This window comes from Poromitra crassiceps, assembly GCF_964638095.1.
Source record: "Poromitra crassiceps genome assembly, chromosome: 27".
NCBI lineage: Eukaryota > Metazoa > Chordata > Actinopteri > Beryciformes > Melamphaidae > Poromitra > Poromitra crassiceps.
The window spans coordinates 6,317,964-6,341,570 of record NC_139650.1 but is presented as its reverse complement, the minus strand read 5'-3'; the positions used below and the strand labels follow the sequence as shown (position 1 = coordinate 6,341,570).

The 23,607-nt window shown below is 41.6% G+C and overlaps 2 protein-coding genes across 2 annotated transcripts in view; both read left to right on the top strand.

Moving 5' to 3' along the window:
• Window positions 1–2,869: 2,869 nt before the first annotated feature.
• Window positions 2,870–17,231, top strand: LOC310799396 (uncharacterized protein; the record flags this gene model as incomplete). Its single annotated transcript, XM_083661984.1, has 7 exons — window positions 2,870–2,909; window positions 7,665–7,961; window positions 8,740–9,042; window positions 12,897–13,178; window positions 13,478–13,567; window positions 14,052–14,092; window positions 16,843–17,231. 7 exons carry the CDS (start codon window positions 2,870–2,872, stop codon window positions 17,134–17,136), a joined length of 1,347 nt encoding a protein of 448 aa, XP_083518110.1. The 3' UTR covers window positions 17,137–17,231.
• A 5,908-nt stretch (window positions 17,232–23,139) lies between these two features.
• Window positions 23,140–23,607, top strand: part of LOC310799026 (uncharacterized protein) — a 6,772-nt gene continuing 6,304 nt past the window's right edge. The window contains exon 1 of the mRNA XM_083661596.1: window positions 23,140–23,162. The gene's annotated coding sequence lies outside the window, so the exon portion shown is untranslated. The remainder of the gene's footprint in view (window positions 23,163–23,607) is intronic.

Here is a 23,607-nt window from a genome sequence, read left to right as displayed (position 1 = left end):
ATCTTCAGTTTTTCTTCAAACTCAAACAACAAGACTTTTCTTAGTCTATTTTTTATGCATTTTCAGTTTTTCCTGTCAAGTAAACAGTTTTGCCAGAAACTCAATTGAATGGTTTCTCTCCTGTATAACTTCTCATGTGTCTCTTCAGAGACTTGTTCAACTGAACTACTTTCCACACATTGAACTTCAACAAACAAAGACGTTTCTGTATTTAAAAAAAAAATTATATATAAAAAAAAAAAATCGCGATATGAGATTTCATCTCAACGATACATATCGTGACGTTTTACTATCGCGAAATTTCGTGGGACGATATATTGTGACACCCCTAGTAATCTGTCATGCAGTATCATCCTAGTAGAAAAACCTTGTATTCTTTTTTCTTTTGATGCTGCATGATGATAAGCATGGTTTCAAGTTGCCAGTAAGTCACAGAATCTAGTTTAAAGTTGTATGACTTATACTTTTAAATCTCTACATGGAGCTGGTCCTAAATATATGAGCGATATGCTTGAGCACTTAGATCCCAGGGTAGAGGACAGCTAGTCGTGACCAGAGCAAACTCCAAACACAGAGAGGTGGCTTTTAGTCATTATGCAGGAGGATAGCACTGGAACAACCTGCCTGATAGTCTTAGACACGCCCCTATTGCAGGTTTTAAATCCAGGCTGAAAACCTTACTCTTCTCAGTCTTCCCATCATTATTTTAAATAATTTGTATATTTTCGCTTTATTAAATTGTTACTCATACTGTATTGTATTGTATTGTAGTGTAGTGTAGTGTAGTGTAGTGTAGTAGTGTATTGCATTGTATTGCATTGTATTGTGTTGGTATTGTATTGCATTGTTGTTTTTAACTTTTCTCTGTAAAGCATCTTGAATCTGCCTCTGTGCATGAAACTATCTATAAATAAAATTGCGTTGCCTCAGACTTTTCCCCCTCTGTTCAGCCACAGTGGCTTTTGCTGCTCATGCTAACTACCAGTGTTGGGGGTCGTTACTCAAAAAAGTAATATTACACATTACACATTACTTAAAAAAAAGTAATGCCTTACTTTACTTAATTACTCCCTGGAGAAAGTAATTCATTACACTACTCGTTACATTACTTTTGTGTTACTCTGCAGCATCGCCTGAGATGCATTGTCACCTAATTGCCAGTTAACAATAAAACATGAAACCTTACGCCCATATCAGCCAACAAAGTCTCACAGAAAATTGTATAATACCAACGATATGGACCAACGTTGCTATTTTACAATTTTGGCTCGAAAATTGTAAAATAGTAACGTTCTGAGATTTTATGGTTAGGATTAGAGTAGGGGGAGGGGTTAGAAACAGAAAATCTCCGTAAAACACGCCCAAACCACGCCCACCGCTGTAGACGCATACGTTCCCATTTTACAATTTCTTAGCCGACATTGTAAAATACCAACGTTTGTCCACAAACGTTGCTATTTTACAATTTTTTGGGAGATCGGGTTGTATCAGCACACATCCCTATCCTAATAAGGGCATACACAAGACCTCACTCCTCCCCGTCCCTCCAGCCCATCCAATCTAGTTGTGTTGTGTAATCGAGTGCATGAAAAAGCACCGCACGTTTGGTGTTTTTCCCCCCATAATCCTGCAGATTCAAACCTGATCCTGCAGCTAATTGAAGAACTGTTGGAATGCAAGGAATGTAATAAGTGTTTAAATAGTAACTGTAATGTGATTACTGGATTTAGGGAGTGTAATGCCTTACTACACTACTCATTACAGTAATGTGTTACTTTGTAATGTGTTACCCCAACACTGCTAACTACCCAGATATATAGGTTGAATCACTATTGTGATATATCAGTAAAACAGTATGAAAATATTGTGTAGGCTATTACTTCATCTAAGTTCTGTAAATGCAAACTTCTCCCTCTGATCTGACAGCAGATTAGAAGCTAGATGAGAATTGTGTGTTCACCAGTTGAAGCAGCTTCCTGTGGTTTTGTCCTGTGGGTGGTAAAGTACCTGCTGTCATGTCCTGTTGGCTTCATACAGCTCTGCTGGTTCATGGTGACAGACACTAATATTCAACAGCTCAACAACAGTCGTCATCAGTACAGTCGTCATCAGCACCAAATCTCCTTTAATAACCTTTGGTGTTAAATCATTTTTTAACCCATCCATCCACACATCCAGATGTAGAGACGCTGCCCTCTAGTTGGAGGAGGGGAAATCCCCAATTTCAAATTCCCCTTTTGCTTCCATCAGTTTATTCTCCTCAACCACTCAGTTTGTTGTGAGAAGCTGCAGAAACAACCTGTCCACTGGTCACCATTTATTTATTATAATCTTCTTCTTTTCGTTTCTTTGAAGCATGGTGTTATATGACAGTTTCCCATTTCTTTACACAGTTCTTTGCGTGTTTATTAAACTCTGCAATGTCTTCTGAGCTGCTGAGCATGATTTATTATAATGAAGAGTCTGCATCCATTTGTGAAGAGGAGATAGTGGGTTTCCTGCCTTTAAAGGCCGTCAATGATTCATTGTAATCTCATTTACATTATTAGTCGTGTGTTTCCTATACCCCAAATGTGGATTTTGCTTTCTCTCTCTCTCTCTCCCTTAACCTCTTTACTGTGACGCCCATACAGAAGCAAGATAAGAAAAAGCGTAGTATATGATTCCTGTAAGAGAGAAAACGGAAAGACAGAAATACTGTAGGGGAGGAGGTGTTAGTTTGTAGCTGATCTAAAGCATAAAATGAGGAACTAAGCTGCGCAGACAGACAGTAGAGTAGAGACCCTCCAACCTGAGAGACCTGAAGCAACCAGCTGCTGGAACAGAGTTCAGGAGTCTGACTGAAGATCTCAGCATCCAACACAACAAGATGAGGAACCTTCTCATCCTCATGCTCTCATTGATGGCAGGTAAACAGATTATTACAGCCCAATGACTTCTATCAGAAACTAGTCTGATCATTATTACTGAGCTACACTGTTTTGCCTGAATCACACAAACACACACACACATATATGTATACATACAGTATATACTGTGTGTATATATATATATATATATATATGCGTGTGTGTGTGTGTGTGTGTGTGTGTGTGTGTGTGTGTGTGTGTGTGTGTGTGTGTGAATATATATATATACACATACACACACACACATACTGAATGTACCAAAAGTGAAGCAGTCTAGTCTGCCTGTGTTTTCAGTGAAGATGGAAGTGGTCAAAAGTGAGAACTGATAATGTAATTCTGTAACCATGGATACTGCATTGTTGATATAACTTGAGTTCAGAAACAGCAGTGATAGTAGGCCTACAGCACAGAGAATGTGTTTTGTGTTGGTCATGAACATCACTCAGGGTCTGTTCTGTTTGTCTTCAGTCATGGTGGCTGCTCACTGCTCATGTTAACTACTCTTCTGTTGCTGCTGGAAATGTTAACAACAGCAAATATAAACCAACTCAAACCATTTTGAGTTTATACACTGTTGGAAATAGGAGAACGTAAGCTTTCTGGTGATATCAAAATTATCTTTGTACTCCAAAGATACTGGCTTGTCGAGTTTGACAGTGTGAATTATTAGCTCAAGTAGAACATTTTCAACTGGAGCAAATAGCAAATTTCGCATCATTCCCACCGTGAAATGTTGCTTCATTCACACAATGTCATCTGCTCTCATGTTTGCATTGACTTTGTAATCTCACCTCACAAATTTGAAAAAAGCCTGTTTGGTGTGAATGCTCAGTTTGATTGACAGGTGGGAGGTGCAGTGCAGATGCACCAGTGATGAGGTCCATCTGTGGCATGGTTTAGTGGTGTTTGCTGACAACGCCACCTAGGTTTTTTTGGCTAGAGCCTAGGAACTCTAATAGACTAGGGATGCACGATATATCGGCAGTCATATCGGTATCGGCCGATGTTGGTCATTTTTTAACATATCGGTCATATCGGTATCGGTCAGATGTTGCAATGTTAATATCGGTTATCATTATCAGCCAAATTCTTCACATTGATATGAAATAATGCAGTAAATCTATGATTTATGGGCTTTACCAAAGGCTTTGCAAATAAAGAAATGCATAACTTTTTCAAATTCAGTGTTAACATGTGTTTTTCAGTATGTACAATATGTGATGATCATAAAAATGTGGTTTTATACAGATAATATCGACATCGGTAAATATCGGTTATCGGCCATAACAGCAATGTTAATATCGGTTATCGGCCAAAATTTTCATATCGGTGCATCCCTATAATAGACCCAAATATACAATGGAGGTTCGGCACAAGGGAGAGCAGTCTAAAATACCCAAGGACAGAGACAGAAGCAGCTTTTCCCAAATATAAATACCATTTATTGGTTAAAATATAAAACGGTATAAAAACGGGGGAATTTCCAACTGGGATAAAAATGTACAAATAAAATCAATTAAGATTAAAATAATTGCTAAATAGGCTAAAAAAGTCGCAATCGAATCCCGAGCAGCAGCCGCTCGGTTTGGTCCAGCCAGGCCGACGTGTCCTCCACGTCCGGGCGGGGTCCGACCAGCCGCCCACAGGACCGCACCAGCGTTCAGGCGATCCGTTGACCCACAGCGCTCTGGCTCCCTCTCCGCTCCGCCGCCGTCCGCTCCCTCAGAGGCGGCCTTTAAAAGAGAAAGGACAGGCTGGGACAAGAGGCTCCAGCCTTTCCCAGTAACGACAATCAGGCCGTTAGATAGTGTGTCAGCCACTGTCCTCCGGAGGGGAACGGCCCATCGGCGAGCCCGGGGAGCCTCACCCCGCCTGTGGGTCTCAGCGACGTTAGTCTCGCTAGCCAGCCTCTCTTCCCTTCTGTCAAGTCAAGTCAAGTCAAATTTTATTTATATAGCACCTTTCATACACAAGGCAATTCAAGGTGCTTTACAAAAAATAATCGAAAAAACAAGCAGCAAAGCAATGCACATATAAAAAAACACATAAAAAACACAGCCGACAGTTTTAGTTAAAATATATACTCAAATTAACAAACATGAAACATTATTTCTGTTTTAAATAAGTTACAAGGCACTCTTCAGTATTATTATTACATGTACAGTCCATTTGTTGGAAATGTACAGGAATCTTTTTTTAAATTACAGGCCGAGAGAGGCAGTAGTTTAGTAGCAGTTAAAAGCAAGAGTAAACATAAAGGTCTTTAGCTTGGATTTAAAAATAGGCAGAGTAGGGGCAGATCTAATGTGTTCAGGGAGTTTGTTCCAGTTATGAGAGGCATAGTGGGAGAACGCGGCTTCACCATGTTTTGATTTGGTCCTCGGGACAATTAGTAGACCAGTGACTGAAGATCTCAGGGATCTGGATGGTTCATAGTGTAGAAGCATTTCAGAGATGTAGTGTGGGCCTGACCCGTTGAGAGATTTGTAAACTATTAGCAGAATTTTAAAGTCTATTCTAAGATTTACTGGCAGCCAATGCAGGGATTTGAGAACTGGTGTAATGTGTTCAGCTTTCTTGGTTCTTGTTAGAACTCTAGCAGCCGCATTCTGAATGAGCTGTAGTTGTTTAATAGCTTTTTTGGGAAGACCATTGAAAAGACTGTTGCAGTAGTCTAGCCTGCTAGAAATGAAAGCATGAATTAGTTTTTCAAGATCTTGTTTGGACATGTAGCCTCTAATCCTTGCTATATTTTTTAGATGATAGAAGGCAGATTTTCTTATAAGCTTGATGTGGGAGTTGAAATTTAGATCAGAGTCAATAATAATGCCAAGATTTTTTACCTGGTCCTTTGGCTTCAAAGATAGGGATTCGAGGTGAGCAGTAACTTTGAGCCTATCTTCTTTTTTGCCGAAGACAATTATCTCTGTTTTGTCTTTATTAAGTTGGAGAAAATTCTGGCACATCCAATCATTAATTTGCGCAAGGCACTGACACAGTGTCTCTATGGGGGCATAGTCATCCGATGAGAGGGCTATGTAGAGTTGGGTGTCATCTGCATAGCTATGATAAGCTATTTTGTTTTTTTGCATAATTAGGCCCAGAGAGAGCATATAAAGGTTAAACAGGACAGGACCTAAAATTGATCCTTGGGGTACCCCACATGTCATTTTGGTTTGGTCAGATGTGTACGGTAGTTGCCAATGGAGACAAAGTAGTTCTGTCAAGAGAGTCTGGCGCCGCAGGTTTCCATTGTGGGATTGTGTTTGGGTAAACCAATCATCCTCGTCTTGCCCTTGGAAAATAGTTTCGGGGTGGAACTTGTGTCGGCGGAACATTTACACAGGAGGAGGAGAGCTCACAGGCATAAAGTCACTGTTAGACAGCAAATGTTCTAAACATATTCTCTTGATATCTTTACAACCATCCACCGAAAGTGCCGAGCAGGCCTTCTTTATTGCACAATCCAAATTTTCTTCAAAACTTGCCATTTTCAGCGTGTAGCAACGAGTTAGCCTGTAGGTTTCTGCCGTTAGCTTTCTACGCTAGCAAGTTAGCGTTCGGCGGGAGCATTACAGCGACACACATGGGAGCGGAAGCCGCTCTGATTCACATGGTCGGAGCCAATGAACAGAGCGTGACAGAGCTTGCAAGCGGGGGAGCGGATATCCTGCTGCCACCGGAACAGCCGCTCGAATGGGAGAGCAGCTTTAGAGCAGGGGAGGGCTGATCCCCGTTGCCTGTTTCCACGGCGCCAGACTCTCTGACGGAAGGGAAGAGAGGCTGGCTAGCGAGACTACAGCGACGTTGGTGGGGCAATGTTTGGGCATCCCCCCCCCTCTCTCCCATCCCCCGTCAGTCCTCTACAGTACGCCCATAGGTACGCTGCAGAGAGAGAGGGGCCCAAGCCGCAACGGGCTCAGTTGCCCACACCTTACCTTGCCTACAGGCATGGCCGTCAGCTGCTCCCCTCTCCGCCGCTTCCCCTCAGTGTGTGCTCTGCTGTCTTTCTCCGGCTAGCTCTCCATTCTCTCCGTCTCTGCACCCTGATAAGAGAGAAGTGTTTCCCCGTCCTGCTCGCCCATTGGCTCCCCACAGTCAATTGCCCCTGCTCCAGGTGTCTGTGATCTCAATTGATTAGTCCAGGCAAAACGTCATTAGTCAAGGCGAAAACTCCCCAAAAACACACCACACCACTCCACATACAAATCAAAATATTGCAAAAAGTAATGAACACACTTAAACCAAAACACATCTAATAATTAAATAAAGAGCACTTCTACTAATTAAATAAAAAGCACATCTAATAATAAGAAATAAATCCAAAATCCAAAATAGGTAAATCAAAACAATAGGAGTTTTCTGCCCTGTGACACATCCTCATACTGTCTGCTGCCTGTCACAAAGTCCATGATCCACTGATAGATACCAAACCTATATCATCAACTAATATAATCCAACAAGTCTATGATCAGTTAACAGATTAAAAAAATCAATTAATAAATCCATAAAGTCTGTCATTATTTGATAGATCCAGTCAGAAAGTTTATGATCAATTAATCGTTTATAGAAACAGAAAAAATAAGTTTAATTGATAATGTTAACTCAGAGCCTTGCAGCTAGTGTTTTATCACAATCTGCACTCAGATCCATGTCTTCTGTCTTCACTGACTGTCTTCACTGTCTTCACATGTCTTCTGTCTTCACTGTCTGTCTTCACTGTCTTCACATGTCTCTCTCTTCACTGACTGACAGGCTGTGAGGCAGACCCGCCCGAAGTGAAGGCCTGCCTAGGAGGATGGGTCACTTTCAACTGCTCAGGCAGCACAAATCAACTCAATGATGCACAATTTTGCAAAGCTCCCTGCAACACCAAAGTCAGTACTATGAAGGAGAATATGTGGGAAAACAGAGGCAGATTTTCTCTGTTCTATGATACTAAAGAGATAAACCTCATAGTGGCCATCAGCAACCTTACTAAAGATGATGAAGGGATCTACAGGTGTATGTCAGGAGGGAAACAAACCGCTGTGGAGCTGAAGATAGAAAAAGGTAAGAGACGTTCACTTTTTAATCCAAGTAAGTCCATTCATGATCCAGTCTCACTGAGCTGCATCAGTGACAGAGTCAATCAGTTATGTGTTTTTGTTTGTTTTTGGAAACACTTTACTGTATGTTGCAGTGTCCTTATTCCAGTGTATTAGGATTTAATGTACTGTATACACAATGAAAATCTCTATAAGATATACATGTATATGTATATATATATACATATATGTGGTGCTTTTACATCATGCTCAGATGTAAAACACAAACACACACACACACACACACACACACACGCACGCACACTGCTTATTAATTAAATTGTGATTGATTTGATGTCACATCATGCCTAACCCGTAGAGCTTTACACGACACATCCAGACATCACATTATACTTTATTTATAACAAATATATTCATTAACTCAGGTATCATACAAGCAAACTATGTTGCTATGTTCCAAATCCCACAAACAGTACAATGTTAATGTTAAGTCATGAGTCATTTTGCTATAAAGCAAACATTATACATTAGCTAGATGTTCATTATGTTCAAGTTCAAGTTCAAGTTTATTAGTGTCCCAAAGGGCAAATTGAGTTGCAGCATATAGACATACAAATAAGAACATTGACAAGAAACAACACAAGTAGCATGTTAAATGTTACATGCCTATAGTTAAAATAAATAAAAGGCTAAATAAAAGGTTAACACAGGTGTGTTAACACAGTATTACAATGTGGTTACAGTAATTTACACTTCTGTCTACTTTTCTCTTTGATTTACAGCAGGTGAAGATGGCTGCCAAAAGGAATTAATTCAACCTGCCAATATAGGAGATACAACCACCATCACATGTAATCCATTAGAGGACTTTAAGTCCAGTGTCAGCAGGTTTGTCTGTAAACAAACCCCTACATCTATCTGTGGAGAAATGTTATCTCCAACATCAGAGAACACCAAAGACTTCAGCCTGTCCATCAGTAAGTTGACCCCTGCAGACTCTGGTGTCTACAGCTGTGGAGTGGAGAGAGTCTCAGGTGTAAGACATTACCAAACCACATTCAAAAGAGTCAACCTGCAAGTTAAAGGTGAGTAACACACAAACAGTAAGCTTCAGTGTTAGTTTATTTACACAAACATGATTAGGGTTCCACTATGTGGGCTGTAGGGAGGAAACTGTGAGCAGTGATTGGGCAATATCTAAAATTTCATTAAAAAAAAATATATATATATGAGTTTTGCACATGGGTTTAATTTTGTGCAATCAGCCATTTTGTAAGAGGTATCATTGTTTTTAACTCATTGAGTGCCATGGACGAGTATGTTCGTCATTTCGTTTAGTAACGTAGAGTGCCAAGGACGAGTATGTTCGTCAATTGCCTTTTTTGACGGTGGGACGTGGATCAAAGCCTTATGTATGTCCTGTACAAATATTGTAGCTATTGAAGCTGTATAACCTATTTTACGGACTCATTAGGTGGCGACAGTGCTCTCCAGATTAGAGAAATGTCCGAAATATAGCCTGAAAAAGCCCCCTGATCCAGGGCCGGCGCCAGGATGAAATGACTGAGGGGGCTGTTATAACTGGCGAGGGGGCTGATTTTTTTTTTTTTTCCCGATTTTTTTTTTTTTTATATGATATTTTTATAGCGTAAAACATAGGTTATATACCCGCTATGCCTATTTCTGGACTTTTTAACCATAATAACCTCTGAAAAGCGCAATAACAACACAAGAAAGACTACTATTCAAAATCAAATAAAACATTTATTTCACAGCAGCAGATTAAGGCATTAATAGAGGTTCAAGGGTTCATAGTTCAAATTTAATAAATAGCTACATCTCTGACACCTTGTGACAACCAAAGCACAGCAAATAGCGCTTCCCTGCCAATTCTGAAACAACAGAGCTATGTTTACAGGGGGTAGCCTACATCAACTTAAACTGATCAAATTTGATGAAGACTGCAGAAACAGCAGCCTAAACATGTCAGGTACAAACATTGCCTAACTGGCCTTTATAGATTAACTATTCTTAAAAAAATTATTTTTTATTTTTATTTTTTTCAAGTGAGGGGGCCGAAAATTGAACTGAGGGGGCTAAGCCCCCTTAGGCCCCCTCGTGGCGCCGGGCCTGCCCTGATCAAAGAGAAAGCGCTCATGCTGCAGCCCAGAGCCATGTAGATTGCTCTGGCTGCAACTGACGGTGCCTGGCAACAGCAGTCAATCCGCGCACACAACTGAGCTCCTCTGCCTCTGTCTGTCTGTCTGCATAGTTTCTTCACACGATTAGCCGCCAGAAAGGCAGCACCCGACGCCGAAGTGCCAACCCTTTCCCTGCAGTCCGGCTTGGCATTTCCTTGTCGCGCTGCCTGGGAGGCGGCGCACAAAAAGCACTCCGAAAATAGACGCTGGGTGCGTGAGGCTGTGTGTTACTAGTGTGGGGAGGAGTTTGTAGCTGAGGGGGGGAGAGGGGGGTGGGGCACCCAGGGCAGCACACAACTACACCACGTCACTACATCAGAAAATATTAGCTAGAGTCAGTGAATGTGCTTGAAATGCTGCATTTCACAAAAGGCTGAATATCTCAGCTTCTAGATAGAAATGCCTGTATTTGCTGTTTTTGACCTATCTTCTCCGGCTGATAACTAAAGAACGGAAAATGGTATCAATAAACTTTTTTTTGCTGATGATACAATAGAGTCTCCTTGTTCTTTTTGAGTGTTCGGTGTTTACATAGTAATATCACACAATATTCTGTGGGCCTCGAGAAATCACTGAAAACGCTCTGAAACTCTGGCACTGGGAGCGTCCGTTCTCCAAAAGTGGCTGGCACTCAATGAGTTAAATGGTGGATGTGCCATAATAGAAGGTAGATATTTATTTATCTCAAGTTTGCTACCGCAAATTCCTGTTAACTATATGTGTAAACAAAACCAGCTTGTGGTTTCACTGTTTGGTTCTGCTCTCTCTCTCTACCTCTCTCTCTCTGTCTCTGTCTCTGCCTCTCTCTGTCTCTCTCTCTCTCTCTCTCTCTGTGTCTCTCTCTCTCTCTCTGTCTCTGTGTGTGTGTGTGTGTGTGTGTGTGTGTGTGTTAGGGCTGTCACTTTTCATTCGAAATTCGAATGCAACTTCGAATGTGGGGGAGGGGTTCGTGTTCGATATGTAATTTTTTTTTTTTTATTATTATTTTTTTATGAACCAAAATTAACCAACTGCTGCTTGCTGGTAATGTTAATCCCATGTCAGAAAAAGTCTCCAGATTTGTCGCGTTAGTCTCTTCTGAGAAAGATTGTCTCCAGGGTCTGAAAAGTTGTCTCAAGTTGGATGCAGCCAAGTTTGTGAGGCAGTGTTGTGACTGTGAGCGTCCAAGCTAAAGGCTGAATTATGCTCACCCTGCCGTGAAGGGCAGGGTGAGCGAGGGGCGAGGGGCGGGCACGTCAAATGACGTAAATTTGTTGGGCGTGGTTATTCGCTAGCTCCGTCTGGCGCTCGCCATGTGCATGATTTTTTTTCTAACAGCGCGAGCAGCGCACGGCTTCTCTCCAAACATGTCCGCTTTCGAGCCACTGAGCCCTGAACACTGAGCTGTGTTTTCGCCACATTTCTTGACCCATGTGGTAGGCTATAAACTTAGATTGGCAACTGTTCGTTTTTAGTCATTTCACCAAGTAAATGTGTTGTGTTGAGAGCATTATTGAGAGAGATTAAAAGCAGCACAGAGTAGTAGGCTATCAGGGCTGAGAAGTAAAAACGGCTTTCAGTAAAAACAAGTTTGGTGAGTCCTTCATGTGCTGATGTGCGGTCGTTTGAGAGTGAAAGCGCACTCAGTACTGCACAGCGTTTCATTGCGACTTTTCACAGGCTGTTCTCACCATTGTACAATACATGCTGATCACTTTCTGAGTATAATGGCATCACCCCCAGCGCGAGGTCTCCACGGTGACTCACGGAGACTCGCGGGGCCCCACCCCCACGGAGCTTTGCTCGAGTATAAGAGCACCTTTACACGTCGGGCTGATGCCCGGTGGCCTGGACTGAAAAAAAAAAAAAAAAAAAAAAAAATCATTTTTTTTTTTTTTTTTTTATTAACCAAAAAACTTCGAATATATTCGAACGAATTTCGGGCAATTAAAGTTCGCTCGAACTTTATTTTGGGAAAAAGTGACAGCCCTAGTGTGTGTGTGTGTCTCTCTCTCTCTCTCTTTCTCTCTCTCCCTTTCCCTCTCTGAACACATGACATGTGAGGTTGTTTCTATCTTTACTTCTGTCTTCTCGTCCTGACTGCTTCTCTGCTGTGCTGCCGTGACCTGATCCTGTTTGTATTTGCTTCATATCCTGTCAAAACATATTCATCATCACCAACATATACTCACTCTGCAGGAGTAGTGTGTCACTGATGTGTCAGAAAAATGACAACTTTTAATTAATAAAGAAAATCTGCCAAATTAGGCCAATCTATAATAAAATAGAAGGAAAAGAGTGGTGTTAACTAAACTGGAGATAGATTATGTTTATATTAAATCTCACTGCATGAGAAACTCTCATGTCACACAAAAAAAAACATGAAGGAGAATGTTGGTGAGTGATGAAATGTGTTGAGTTTAAAAGGGGGCTCCGCACATCGCAAGAGGGTGTGTGTGTGTGTGTGTGTGTGTGTGTGTGTGTGTGTGCATGTGTGTGTGTGTGTGTGTCTGTGTGTGTGCGTGCGTGTCCTGACATTCATCACATTATGGGCGAAAAACTATTAAAGAAAGAAAGTGCGGGAAAAGATGACTGTATTCTACTGTATGGCATGAAGAAGATATTCTCTGTCACCTTGTTACAATAAGTCTGTACCTTAATCCTCTAATATGTTTTATCTGTTGCTCTCTCATTTTGGATTTGAACTTTGTTATACCCACATGTACAACTCACATGTGCCTTTAACTGTTTGCTTTCAGCACGAACAACCAAACCAACACCAACCAAACCAACAACAACCAAAACAACAACAACCAAACCAGCAGCAACAACCAAAACAACACCAACAACAACCAGACCAACAACAACCAGACCAACAACAACCAAACCAACAACCAAACCAACAACCAAACCAGCAGCAACCAAAACAACCAAACCACCCAAATCAACATCAACAATCCGCTCTCTAAGCTCATCAGCATTCATCACAGTCCCAGCTGCTACATCTCCAGGGTCTTCAACCAAACAAGATGACAGTCCTGGTAAGAAACCATGTTTGCAGCTTACTTCAAGGTTGTTATCTCACCCAATATTTAATGAATGAATGAATGAATGAATGAATGAATTCATTATTTTTGAAAGCAACATTCTTGTGGTGTGATTGTAGTGTGATAAGGTGGATTTGGTTGCTGTATAGTAAGCTAGTCTCTACTCAACACTGTGTGTGTGTGTGTGTGTGTGTGTGTGTGTGTGTGTGTGTGTGTGTGTGTGTGTGTGTGTGTGTGTGTGTGTGTGTGTGTGTGTGTGTGTGTGTGTGTGTGTGTGTGGTTTCTTCTTGCAGACCCCTCCCAGAGAACTCTGATCATTATTGTGTCTGTCTGTGTGGCGGTGCTGCTGCTGCTTCTGATCACTCTGCTCCTCCTCTGCAAACGTAAGAGATTTCATCATCACTTTGACCACTACAAATGCCATAGATTAATTCAATCATGATGTCATGCCATCTGTTTTTATGGGAGTGAGCAGGCTGAGAAGTGATTCAGAAAACTAACAATCATTTTACAGTTTTTCAATCCTGCATTTCCTGCAAGTTAAGTGTGACCACAGTCAGCTTTGCTGGAGTCTCAAGTCAAATGTGTATATAGATCTGTGTATGTTTTCCTATCCCATAAATCATCTTTCAACTCAGAATGATTGTGTCCCTCTGCGGTGCCTAGACCATCAGGCTGAGAACTCCTGGTTTAGCTAGAGAGACAGCTGTGTTATAATTTGATGAAAGATTAATGAAATTAATCCACTCTTTTTCCTTAATTTTGCTGCATTTCTTCTGGTTCCCTCTCTCCCTCTCCCTCTCTCTCTCTCCCTCTCTCTCTCTCCCTCTCTCTCTCTCTCCCTCTCTCATGTGTGCTGCTTCTCAGGACGTGTGCCTTCAACAAATACAGCTGTTGCAATCAGAGAGGTTAGTATATATTAATATGCCCCTACCAGAGAAATGTTGTTATATAATTGTTACATATCATCATATATAACCCAAACATATAGACTGTTTCAACTTGACAACATAAACATTGTAAATTGGCGCTAGTCCTACTTCCTGTTGCAGTATTTGCTAATATAATAACTATCAGGAAATAAACTAGAGTCCAAACTGTTCCGTATAGGAACAGAATCCCAGTGAAACAGTCTATACCCCATCTGAATATATGGTGATATATGTGCAGCCCCATATATGTTCAATCATTATGTAACTTACAATATAACATTACCAACACGTTCTCACTCCAAACTCGTACCAGAGCCTCACTTTGTCACGCACCTTGTGCATTTGAGGTAACGAGCCCCGGTACCTTGTGCATTTGAGGTAACGAGCCCCGGTACCTTGTGCATTTGAGGTAACGAGCCCCGGTACCTTGTGCATTTGAGGTAACGAGCCCCAGTACCTTGTGCATTTGAGGTAACGAGCCCCGGTACCTTGTGCATTTGAGGTAACGAGCCCCGGTACCTTGTGCATTTGAGGTAACGAGCCCCGGTACCTTGTGCATTTGAGGTAACGAGCCCCGGTACCTTGTGCATTTGAGGTAACGAGCCCCGGTACCTTGTGCATTTGAGGTAACGAGCCCCGGTACCTTGTGCATTTGAGGTAACGAGCCCCGGTACCTTGTGCATTTGAGGTAACGAGCCCCGGTACCTTGTGCATTTGAGGTAACGAGCCCCGGTACCTTGTGCATTTGAGGTAACGAGCCCCGGTACCTTGTGCATTTGAGGTAACGAGCCCCGGTACCTTGTGCATTTGAGGTAACGAGCCCCAGTACCTTGTGCATTTGAGGTAACGAGCCCCGGTACCTTGTGCATTTGAGGTAACGAGCCCCGGTACCTTGTGCATTTGAGGTAACGAGCCCCAGTACCTTGTGCATTTGAGGTAACGAGCCCCGGTACCTTGTGCATTTGAGGTAACGGGCCCCGGTACCTTGTGCATTTGAGGTAACGAGCCCCGGTACCTTGTGCATTTGAGGTAACGAGCCCCGGTACCTTGTGCATTTGAGGTAACGAGCCCCGGTACCATGTGCATTTGAGGTAACGAGCCCCAGTACCTTGTGCATTTGAGGTAACGAGCCCCGGTACCTTGTGCATTTGAGGTAACGAGCCCCGGTACCTTGTGCATTTGAGGTAACGAGCCCCGGTACCTTGTGCATTTGAGGTAACGAGCCCCGGTACCTTGTGCATTTGAGGTAACGAGCCCCAGTACCTTGTGCATTTGAGGTAACGAGCCCCGGTACCTTGTGCATTTGAGGTAACGGGCCCCGGTACCTTGTGCATTTGAGGTAACGAGCCCCGGTACCTTGTGCATTTGAGGTAACGAGCCCCGGTACCTTGTGCATTTGAGGTAAGGAGCCCCGGTACCTTGTGCATTTGAGGTAAGGAGCCCCGGTACCTTGTGCATTTGAGGTAACGAGCCCCGGTACCTTGTGCATTTGAGGTAAGGAGCCCCGGTACCTTGTGCATTTGAGGTAAGGAGCCCCGGTACCTTGTGCATTTGAGGTAACGAGCCCCGGTACCTTGTGCATTTGAGGTAAGGAGCCCCGGTACCTTGTGCATTTGAGGTAACGAGCCCCGGTACCTTGTGCATTTGAGGTAAGGAGCCCCAGTACCTTGTGCATTTGAGGTAACGAGCCCCGGTACCTTGTGCATTTGAGGTAAGGAGCCCCGGTACCTTGTGCATTTGAGGTAACGAGCCCCGGTACCTTGTGCATTTGAGGTAAGGAGCCCCGGTACCTTGTGCATTTGAGGTAACGAGCCCCGGTACCTTGTGCATTTGAGGTAATGAGCCCCGGTACCTTGTGCATTTGTGGTAACGAGCCCCGGTACCTTGTGCATTTGAGGTAACGAGCCCCGGTACCTTGTGCATTTGAGGTAACGAGGTCCACACACGGCAGTTAACGTTGTGCCGTTGGGCGTATTATGGAACGTGCCACGGGCGGACAATTAAACCAGCATTGTGGGGTCACACATTGGTCACACCCTGGGACTCCACAGGTTGGGTTTAGGCATTGATGGTCTTATAGGGGTATGGGTAGGTAGTCTTAGGGTTAGTCATTGGGTAGGTGGTCTTAGGGTTAGGGTTAGTCATTGGATAGGTGGTCTTAGAGTTAGGGTCTCGAGATGGTGGTGGGATTAAGGTTAGGTCTCTTCAAGCCCCAAGCCCCTAAGCCAAAACCAGGGAGAGAGAGGGTCCTCTCTTCCCAACTCCTTCTGGACGGCGAGCAGGACAGCACAGTTGACCGCCTGAACTCACAGGTGCCGAGTGCTTTTTAACGGTCCACCTGTGGCGTGTTCCATAAGAAACACACAAGGTGCGTGACAAAGCAGGACTCTGGAGTCAGCAGGCTGACATACAGTCCAACAACTAACGTGTCATTTTCTCTGCACATTGTGTGTGTGTTCACTGCTCATATTAAGCAATATTAGATTCATTAACCAGTCACACCAACATCATGATAGATGACCCAGTGTTTGGGTTACAGCATAATTTGCACAACATTTTGCACTTGTGATACTTCAAGTTAAAACGGCCATCAAATATCAAGTCAGGTTTTATTTCATACATACTACAGTACAGTAGGATTCATATGGATAATGCATTTTGTTTGGATTGGATTGGATTTTGCACTAAACACTATTCACACTTGTATCTTTCCTTCTTCCCTGCAGGCCCTTCATGTCTATGATGAGATACAGGAGCGCCCCCACCAGCCAGACTCAGGAACTGCACTTCCTTCGGTTTACGTCCTCGCAGGCTTTCCCACAAACCCCTCTGCCCCTCCCCTCTACTCCAACGTCACCCTCCCAAACGGCCCTGGAGCCACGCCCACTCACAACACCAGCTCCCCTGACTGTGTGTATTCTGCTGCGAGGAGCAACCAAAGCCCCGCCCACTCCACTGTCAATCACCCATCTGGACCTTGTGAGGATCCTCTCTATTCCACAGTCAACCTGCCACAATAACTGAGCAAAGATGGACTTCAATTCTCAACCTGAACCAAGTCTTGTCTTATGGCTGAGATTTCAATAGCCGTGCTGTTCTCATTGACCCCGTTTACACCTGGCATGGAAATGTGTTTTCGTGATCAGATTGCAATCTGATAGTGCTTGACCACTATCAGTTTTCGCTACGTTATGGAGGTTGCCTGATGCAATCGCAATCGGATCTCAATGTAGACACTGGAGACACATATTAATACCAAGTGTAAATGTAATCAGGTTAATGTGGTCAAGCACTATCAGATTGAAATCTGATCACCCGAAACACATTTTAATGCCAGGTGTAAATGGGGTCAATTCATATGTGTCTCCAGTGTCCACATTGAGATCCGATTGCAATCGCATCAGGCAAGCTCCGTAGAGCAGCAGATGAACAGCAGTGGCTGTTGTTGTATGTGGATTGAGAACACATTTGTATTTCAACTTCAATGTTCAATGTGGTCACAATGTGTCCCTGACCACCTCCGGAGGTGGTCTGCCAATCACATCACAATCCATCCTATATCCGATTACAATCTGATCACTGAAAACACATTTGAATGCCAGGTGTAAATGTGGTCATTGTTTTCATTCATCATTTTTCTAATTAAAACTAGCAGACTTGAGGATGAGATGTTGTGTCTCGTTGAACTTCAAAGTTCATTGTAAATAATTCTGACCTGGATTCACAAAATGATGCTCTTTCTTTGAGACACAGATGTTTTGTGCTCATAACAGAGACATAATTTAAGCTACAATTCAGCATTCTTGCAGCCGTTGTTCTGTAGGTTATTCCTGCAGCATTGGAGGCATTTTGGACAGGCTCGCCTCAGCTCTGTCTAGTATTATATTGACATGAGAGTCAACTCTGGCTCAGCTGGGTTGGTGTAGTCTACTGTTTGAATATGAACCATTAGGTCATTTAATTGAGATGATTTAAAGAGGCAATGGGATTTTCAATCTCCTGTAGCACAACATGACTAATATATCAGGGATTGATCAGGCTGTTGATCAATATTAATGAGTGAATGATCACTTCACCAGCAGCTGAGACTTCTGGCTTTCAAAAACTCACATGTTGGTCTGTACTCTCAAGACATTTCATTCTCAAAAAAAAAAAAAAAAAAAAAAAAAAAAAAATCATCATTGTTATTCCAGTATTCAGCATGGTGATATAATTTATTATCTTTCACCAGACATTTCTATTAGATCTCTGCTCTATTTAGCCAGCTTACTCCTCTCTCTAAAATGTGTGAAATGTTAGTTTATTTGTGTCAGTTAGAGGCCAAAAAAAATATATATATATATTCTATTATTATGTATTACATGTCATTACAATATATTACTTTTTTACTGAACACATTTGTACATTGTCCTATTTTATTCCTTGCAAAGTATGACTGTTATTGATAATATGATATTAAAAAAGCACTGAATGCCACTGGTTTTGTGAATGTTTATTTCTGAACCACTGCAAAAGGCACATTCCTTTTTGAGTATTGTTTCTCTGTCACATATTGGTTTTAGCGGTTGCAGTAATCTGTCATGCAGTATCATGCTAGTAGAAAAACCTTGTATTCTTTTTTTCTTTTGATGCTGCATGATGATAAGCATGGTTTCAAGTTGCCAGTAAGTCACAGAATCTAGTTTAAAGTTGTATGACTTATACTTTTAAATCTCTACATGGAGCTGGTCCTAAATATATGAGCGATATGCTTGAGCACTTAGATCCCAGGGTAGAGGACTGCTAGTCGTGACCAGAGCAAACTCCAAACACAGAGAGGTGGCTTTTAGTCATTATGCAGGAGGATAGCACTGGAACAACCTGCCTGATAGTCTTAGACACGCCCCTATTGCAGGTTTTAAATCCAGGCTGAAAACCTTACTCTTCTCATGTGCTTTCACCTTAATCTTTTTAAACCAACACCTTTTTCCCATCATTATTTTAAATCTTTTGTATATTTTCGCTTTATTAAATTGTTACTCGTCTCATACTGTATTGTATTGTATTGTATTGTATTGTATTGCATTGCTTGTATTGTATTGTATTGTATTGTATTGTATTGCATTGCATTGCATTGCATTGTATTGTATTGTATTGTATTGCATTGGTATTGTATTGCATTGTTGTTTTTAACTTTTCTCTGTAAAGCATCTTGAATCTGCCTCTGTGCATGAAACTTGCTCTATAAATAAAATTGCGTTGCCTCAGACTTGTCCCCCCTCTGTTCAGCCACAGTGGCTTTTGCTGCTCATGCTAATACCAGTTGGGGGTCGTTACTCAAAAAAGTAATATATTACACATTACACATTACTTTAAAAAAAAGTAATGCCTTACTTTACTTAATTACTCCCTGGAGAAAGTAATTCATTACACTACTCGTTACATTACTTTTGTGTTACTCTGCAGCATCGCCTGAGATGCATTGTCACCTAATTGCCAGTTAACAATAAAACATGAAACCTTACATATGCCCATATCAGCACACATCCCTATCCTAATAAGGGCATACACAAGACCTCACTCCTCCCCGTCCCTCCAGCCCATCCAATCTAGTTGTGTTGTGTAATCGAGTGCATGAAAAAGTGCCGCACGTTTGGTGTTTTCCCCCCCATAATCCTGCAGATTCAAACCTGATCCTGCAGCTAATTGAAGAACTGTTGGAATGCAAGGAATGTAATAAGTGTTTAAATAGTAACTGTAATGTGATTACTGGATTTAGGGAGTGTAATGCCTTACACTACTCATTACAGTAATGTGTTACTTTGTAATGTGTTACCCCCAACACTGCTAACTACCCAGATATAGGTTGAATCACTATTGTGATACATCAGTAAAACAGTATGAAAATATTGTGTAGGCTATTACTTCATCTAAGTTCTGTAAATGTAAGCTTCTCTCTCTGATCTGACAGCAGATTAGAAACTAGATGAGAGATGTGTGTTCACCAGTTGAAGCAGCTTCCTGTGGTTTTGTCCTGTGGGTGGTATAGTACCTGCTGTCATGTCCTGTTGGCTTCATACAGCTCTGCTGGTTCATGGTGACACACACTAATATTCAACAGCTCAACAACAGTCGTCATCAGTCGTCATCAGCACCATCTTTTAAATCTCCTTTAATAACCTTTGGTGTTAATTCATTTTTAACCCATCCATCCACACATCACATCCAGATGTAAAGACGCTGCCCTCTAGTTGTTGGGAGCGGGGAAATCCCCAATTTCAAATTCACCTTTTGCTTCCATCAGTTTATTCCCCTCAACCACTCAGTTTGTTGTGAGAAGCTGCAGAAACAACCTGTCCACTGGTCACCATTTATTTATTATAATGATGAGTCTGCATCCATTTGTGAAGAGGAGATGGTGGGTTTCCTGCCTTTAAAGGCCGTCAATGATTCATTGTAATCTCATTTACATTATTAGTCGTGTGTTTCCTATACCCCAAATGTGGATTTTGCTTTCTCTCTCTCTCTCTCTCCCTTAACCTCTTTACTGTGACGCCCATACAGAAGCAAGATAAGAAAAAGGGAAGTATGATGATTACTGTAAGAAGACAACGGAAGACAGAAATAGTGGAGGAGGTGTTAGTTTGTAAAAGCATAAAATGAGGAACTAAGCTGTGCAGACAAACAATAGAGTAGAGACCCTCCAACCTGAGAGACCTGAAGCAACCAGCTGCTGGAACAGAGTTCAGGAGTCTGACTGAAGATCTCAGCATCCAACACAACAAGATGAGGAACCTTCTCCTCCTCATGCTCTCATTGATGGCAGGTAAACAGATTATTACAGCCCAATGACTTCTATCACAAACTAATCTGATCATTACTACTGAGCTACACTGTTTTGGCTGAATCATTCATATATATATATATATATATATATATATATATATATATATATATATATATATATATATATATTGAATTGATTGAATTAATCTATGGCATTTTTAGAGCTGATGACATCCCTATAAGGAGTGTGTGTGTGTGTGTGTGTGTGTGTGTGTGTGTGTATATATACATGTATGTACATACGTACGCATCCACACACGTGCGCGCACACACACACACACGCACACAGTGTGTGTGTGTGTGTGTGTGTGTGTGCGCGCACGTGTGTGGATGCGTATGTACTGTATGTACATACATGTACAGTACATATATATACACATACACACACACACACACACACACACACAGTGTGTGAATACAGTGAAAAAAACTTCACTTCAGTGAAGATGGAAGTGGTTAAAAGTGAGAACTGATAATGTAATTCTGTAACCATGGATACTGCATTGTTGATATAACTTGAGTGTTCAGAAACAGCAGTGATAGTAGGCCTACAGCACAGAGAATGTGTTTTGTGTTGGTCATGAACATCACTCAGGGTCTGTTCTGTTTGTCTTCAGTCATGGTGGCTGCTCACTGCTCATGTTAACTACTCTTCTGTTGCTGCTGGAAATGTTAACAACAGCAAATAAACAAACCAACTCAAACCATTTTGAGTTTATACACTGTTGGAAATAGGAGAACGTAAGCTTTCTGGTGATATCAAAATTATCTTTGTACTCCAAAGATACTGGCTCGTCGAGTTTGACAGTGTGAATTATTAGCTCAAGTAGAACATTTTCAACTGGAGCAAATGACAACTTTCACATCATTCCCACCGTGAAATGTTGCTTCATTCACACAATGTTATCTGCTCTCATGTTTGCATTGACTTTGTAATCTCACCTCACAAATTTGAAAAAAGCCCGTTTGGTGTCAGTTTGATTTAGGGATGCACCGATATGAAGATTTTGGCCGATGCCGATAACCGATATTAACATTGCTGTTATGGCCGATAACCGATATTTACCGATGTCGATATGATCTGTATAAAACCACATTTTTATGATCATCACATTTTGTACATACTGAAAAACACATGTTAACACTGAATTTGAAAAAGTTATGCATTTCTTTATTTGCAAAGCCTTTTGAAAAGCCCATAAATCATAGATTTACTGCATTATTTCATATCAATGTGAAGAATTTGGCTGATAATGATAAGTAACCGATATTAACATTGCAACATCTGACCGATACCGATATGACCGATATGTTAAAAAATTACCAACATCGGCCGATACCGATATGATTGCCGATATATCGTGCATCCCTAGTTTGATTGACAGGTGGGAGGTGCAGTGCAGACACACCAGTGATGAGGTCCATCCTCATACTGTCTGCTGCCTGTCACAAAGTCCACCATCCACTGATAGATACCAAACCTATATCATCATCAACTAATATAATCCAACAAGTCTATGATCAGTTAACAGATTAAAAAAATCAATTAATAGATCCATAAAGTCTGTCATTAATTGATAGATCCAGTCAGAAAGTTTATGCTCAATCAATCGTTGATAGAAACAGAAGAAATAAGTTTAATTGATAATGTTAACTCAGAGCCTTGCAGCAGCTCTGGGATGATTTAGTGTTTTATCACAATCTGCACTCAGATCCATGTCTTCTGTCTTCACTGTCTTCACATGTCTTCTGTCTTCACTGTCTGTCTTCACTGTCTTCACATGTCTCTCTCTTCACTGTCTGTCTTCACTGTCTTCACATGTCTCTCTTTTCACTGTCTGTCTTCACTGTCTTCACATGTCTCTCTCTTCACTGTCTGTCTTCACTGTCTTCACATGTCTCTCTCTTCACTGACTGACAGGCTGTGAGGCAGACCCGCCCGAAGTCAAGGGCTGCCCAGGAGGATGGGTCACTTTCAACTGCACAGGCACAACAGATAAACTCAATGATGTACAAGTTTGCAAAGCTCCCTGCGAAACCAACGTCAGTACTACGAAGGACAATATGTGGGAAAACATAGGCAGATTTTCTCTGTTCTATGATACTAAAGAGATAAACCTCATAGTGGCCATCAGAGACCTTACTAAAGATGATGAAGGGACCTACAGGTGTATGTCAGGAGTGAAACAACCCACCGAAGTGAAGCTGGTGATAGAAGATGGTAAGAGACATTCACTTTTTAATCCAAGTCCATTCATGATCCACTCTCACTGAGCTGCATCAGTGACAGAGTCAAGCAGTTATGTGTTTTTGTTTGTTTTTGGAAACACTTTACTGTATGTTGCAGTGTCCTTATTCCAGTGTATTAGGATGTAATGTATACAATGAAAATCTCTATAAGATATACATGTATATGTATATATATATACATATATACATGTGGTGCTTTTACATCATGCTCAGATGTAAAACACACACACACACACACACACACTGCTTAATAATTAAATTGTGATTGATTTTATCTCACATCATGCCTAACCCGTAGAGCTTTGCAAGACACATCCAGACATCACATTATACTTTATTTATAACAAATATATTCATTAACTCAGGTGTCATACAAACAAACTATGTTGCTATGTTCCAAATCCCACAAACAGTAC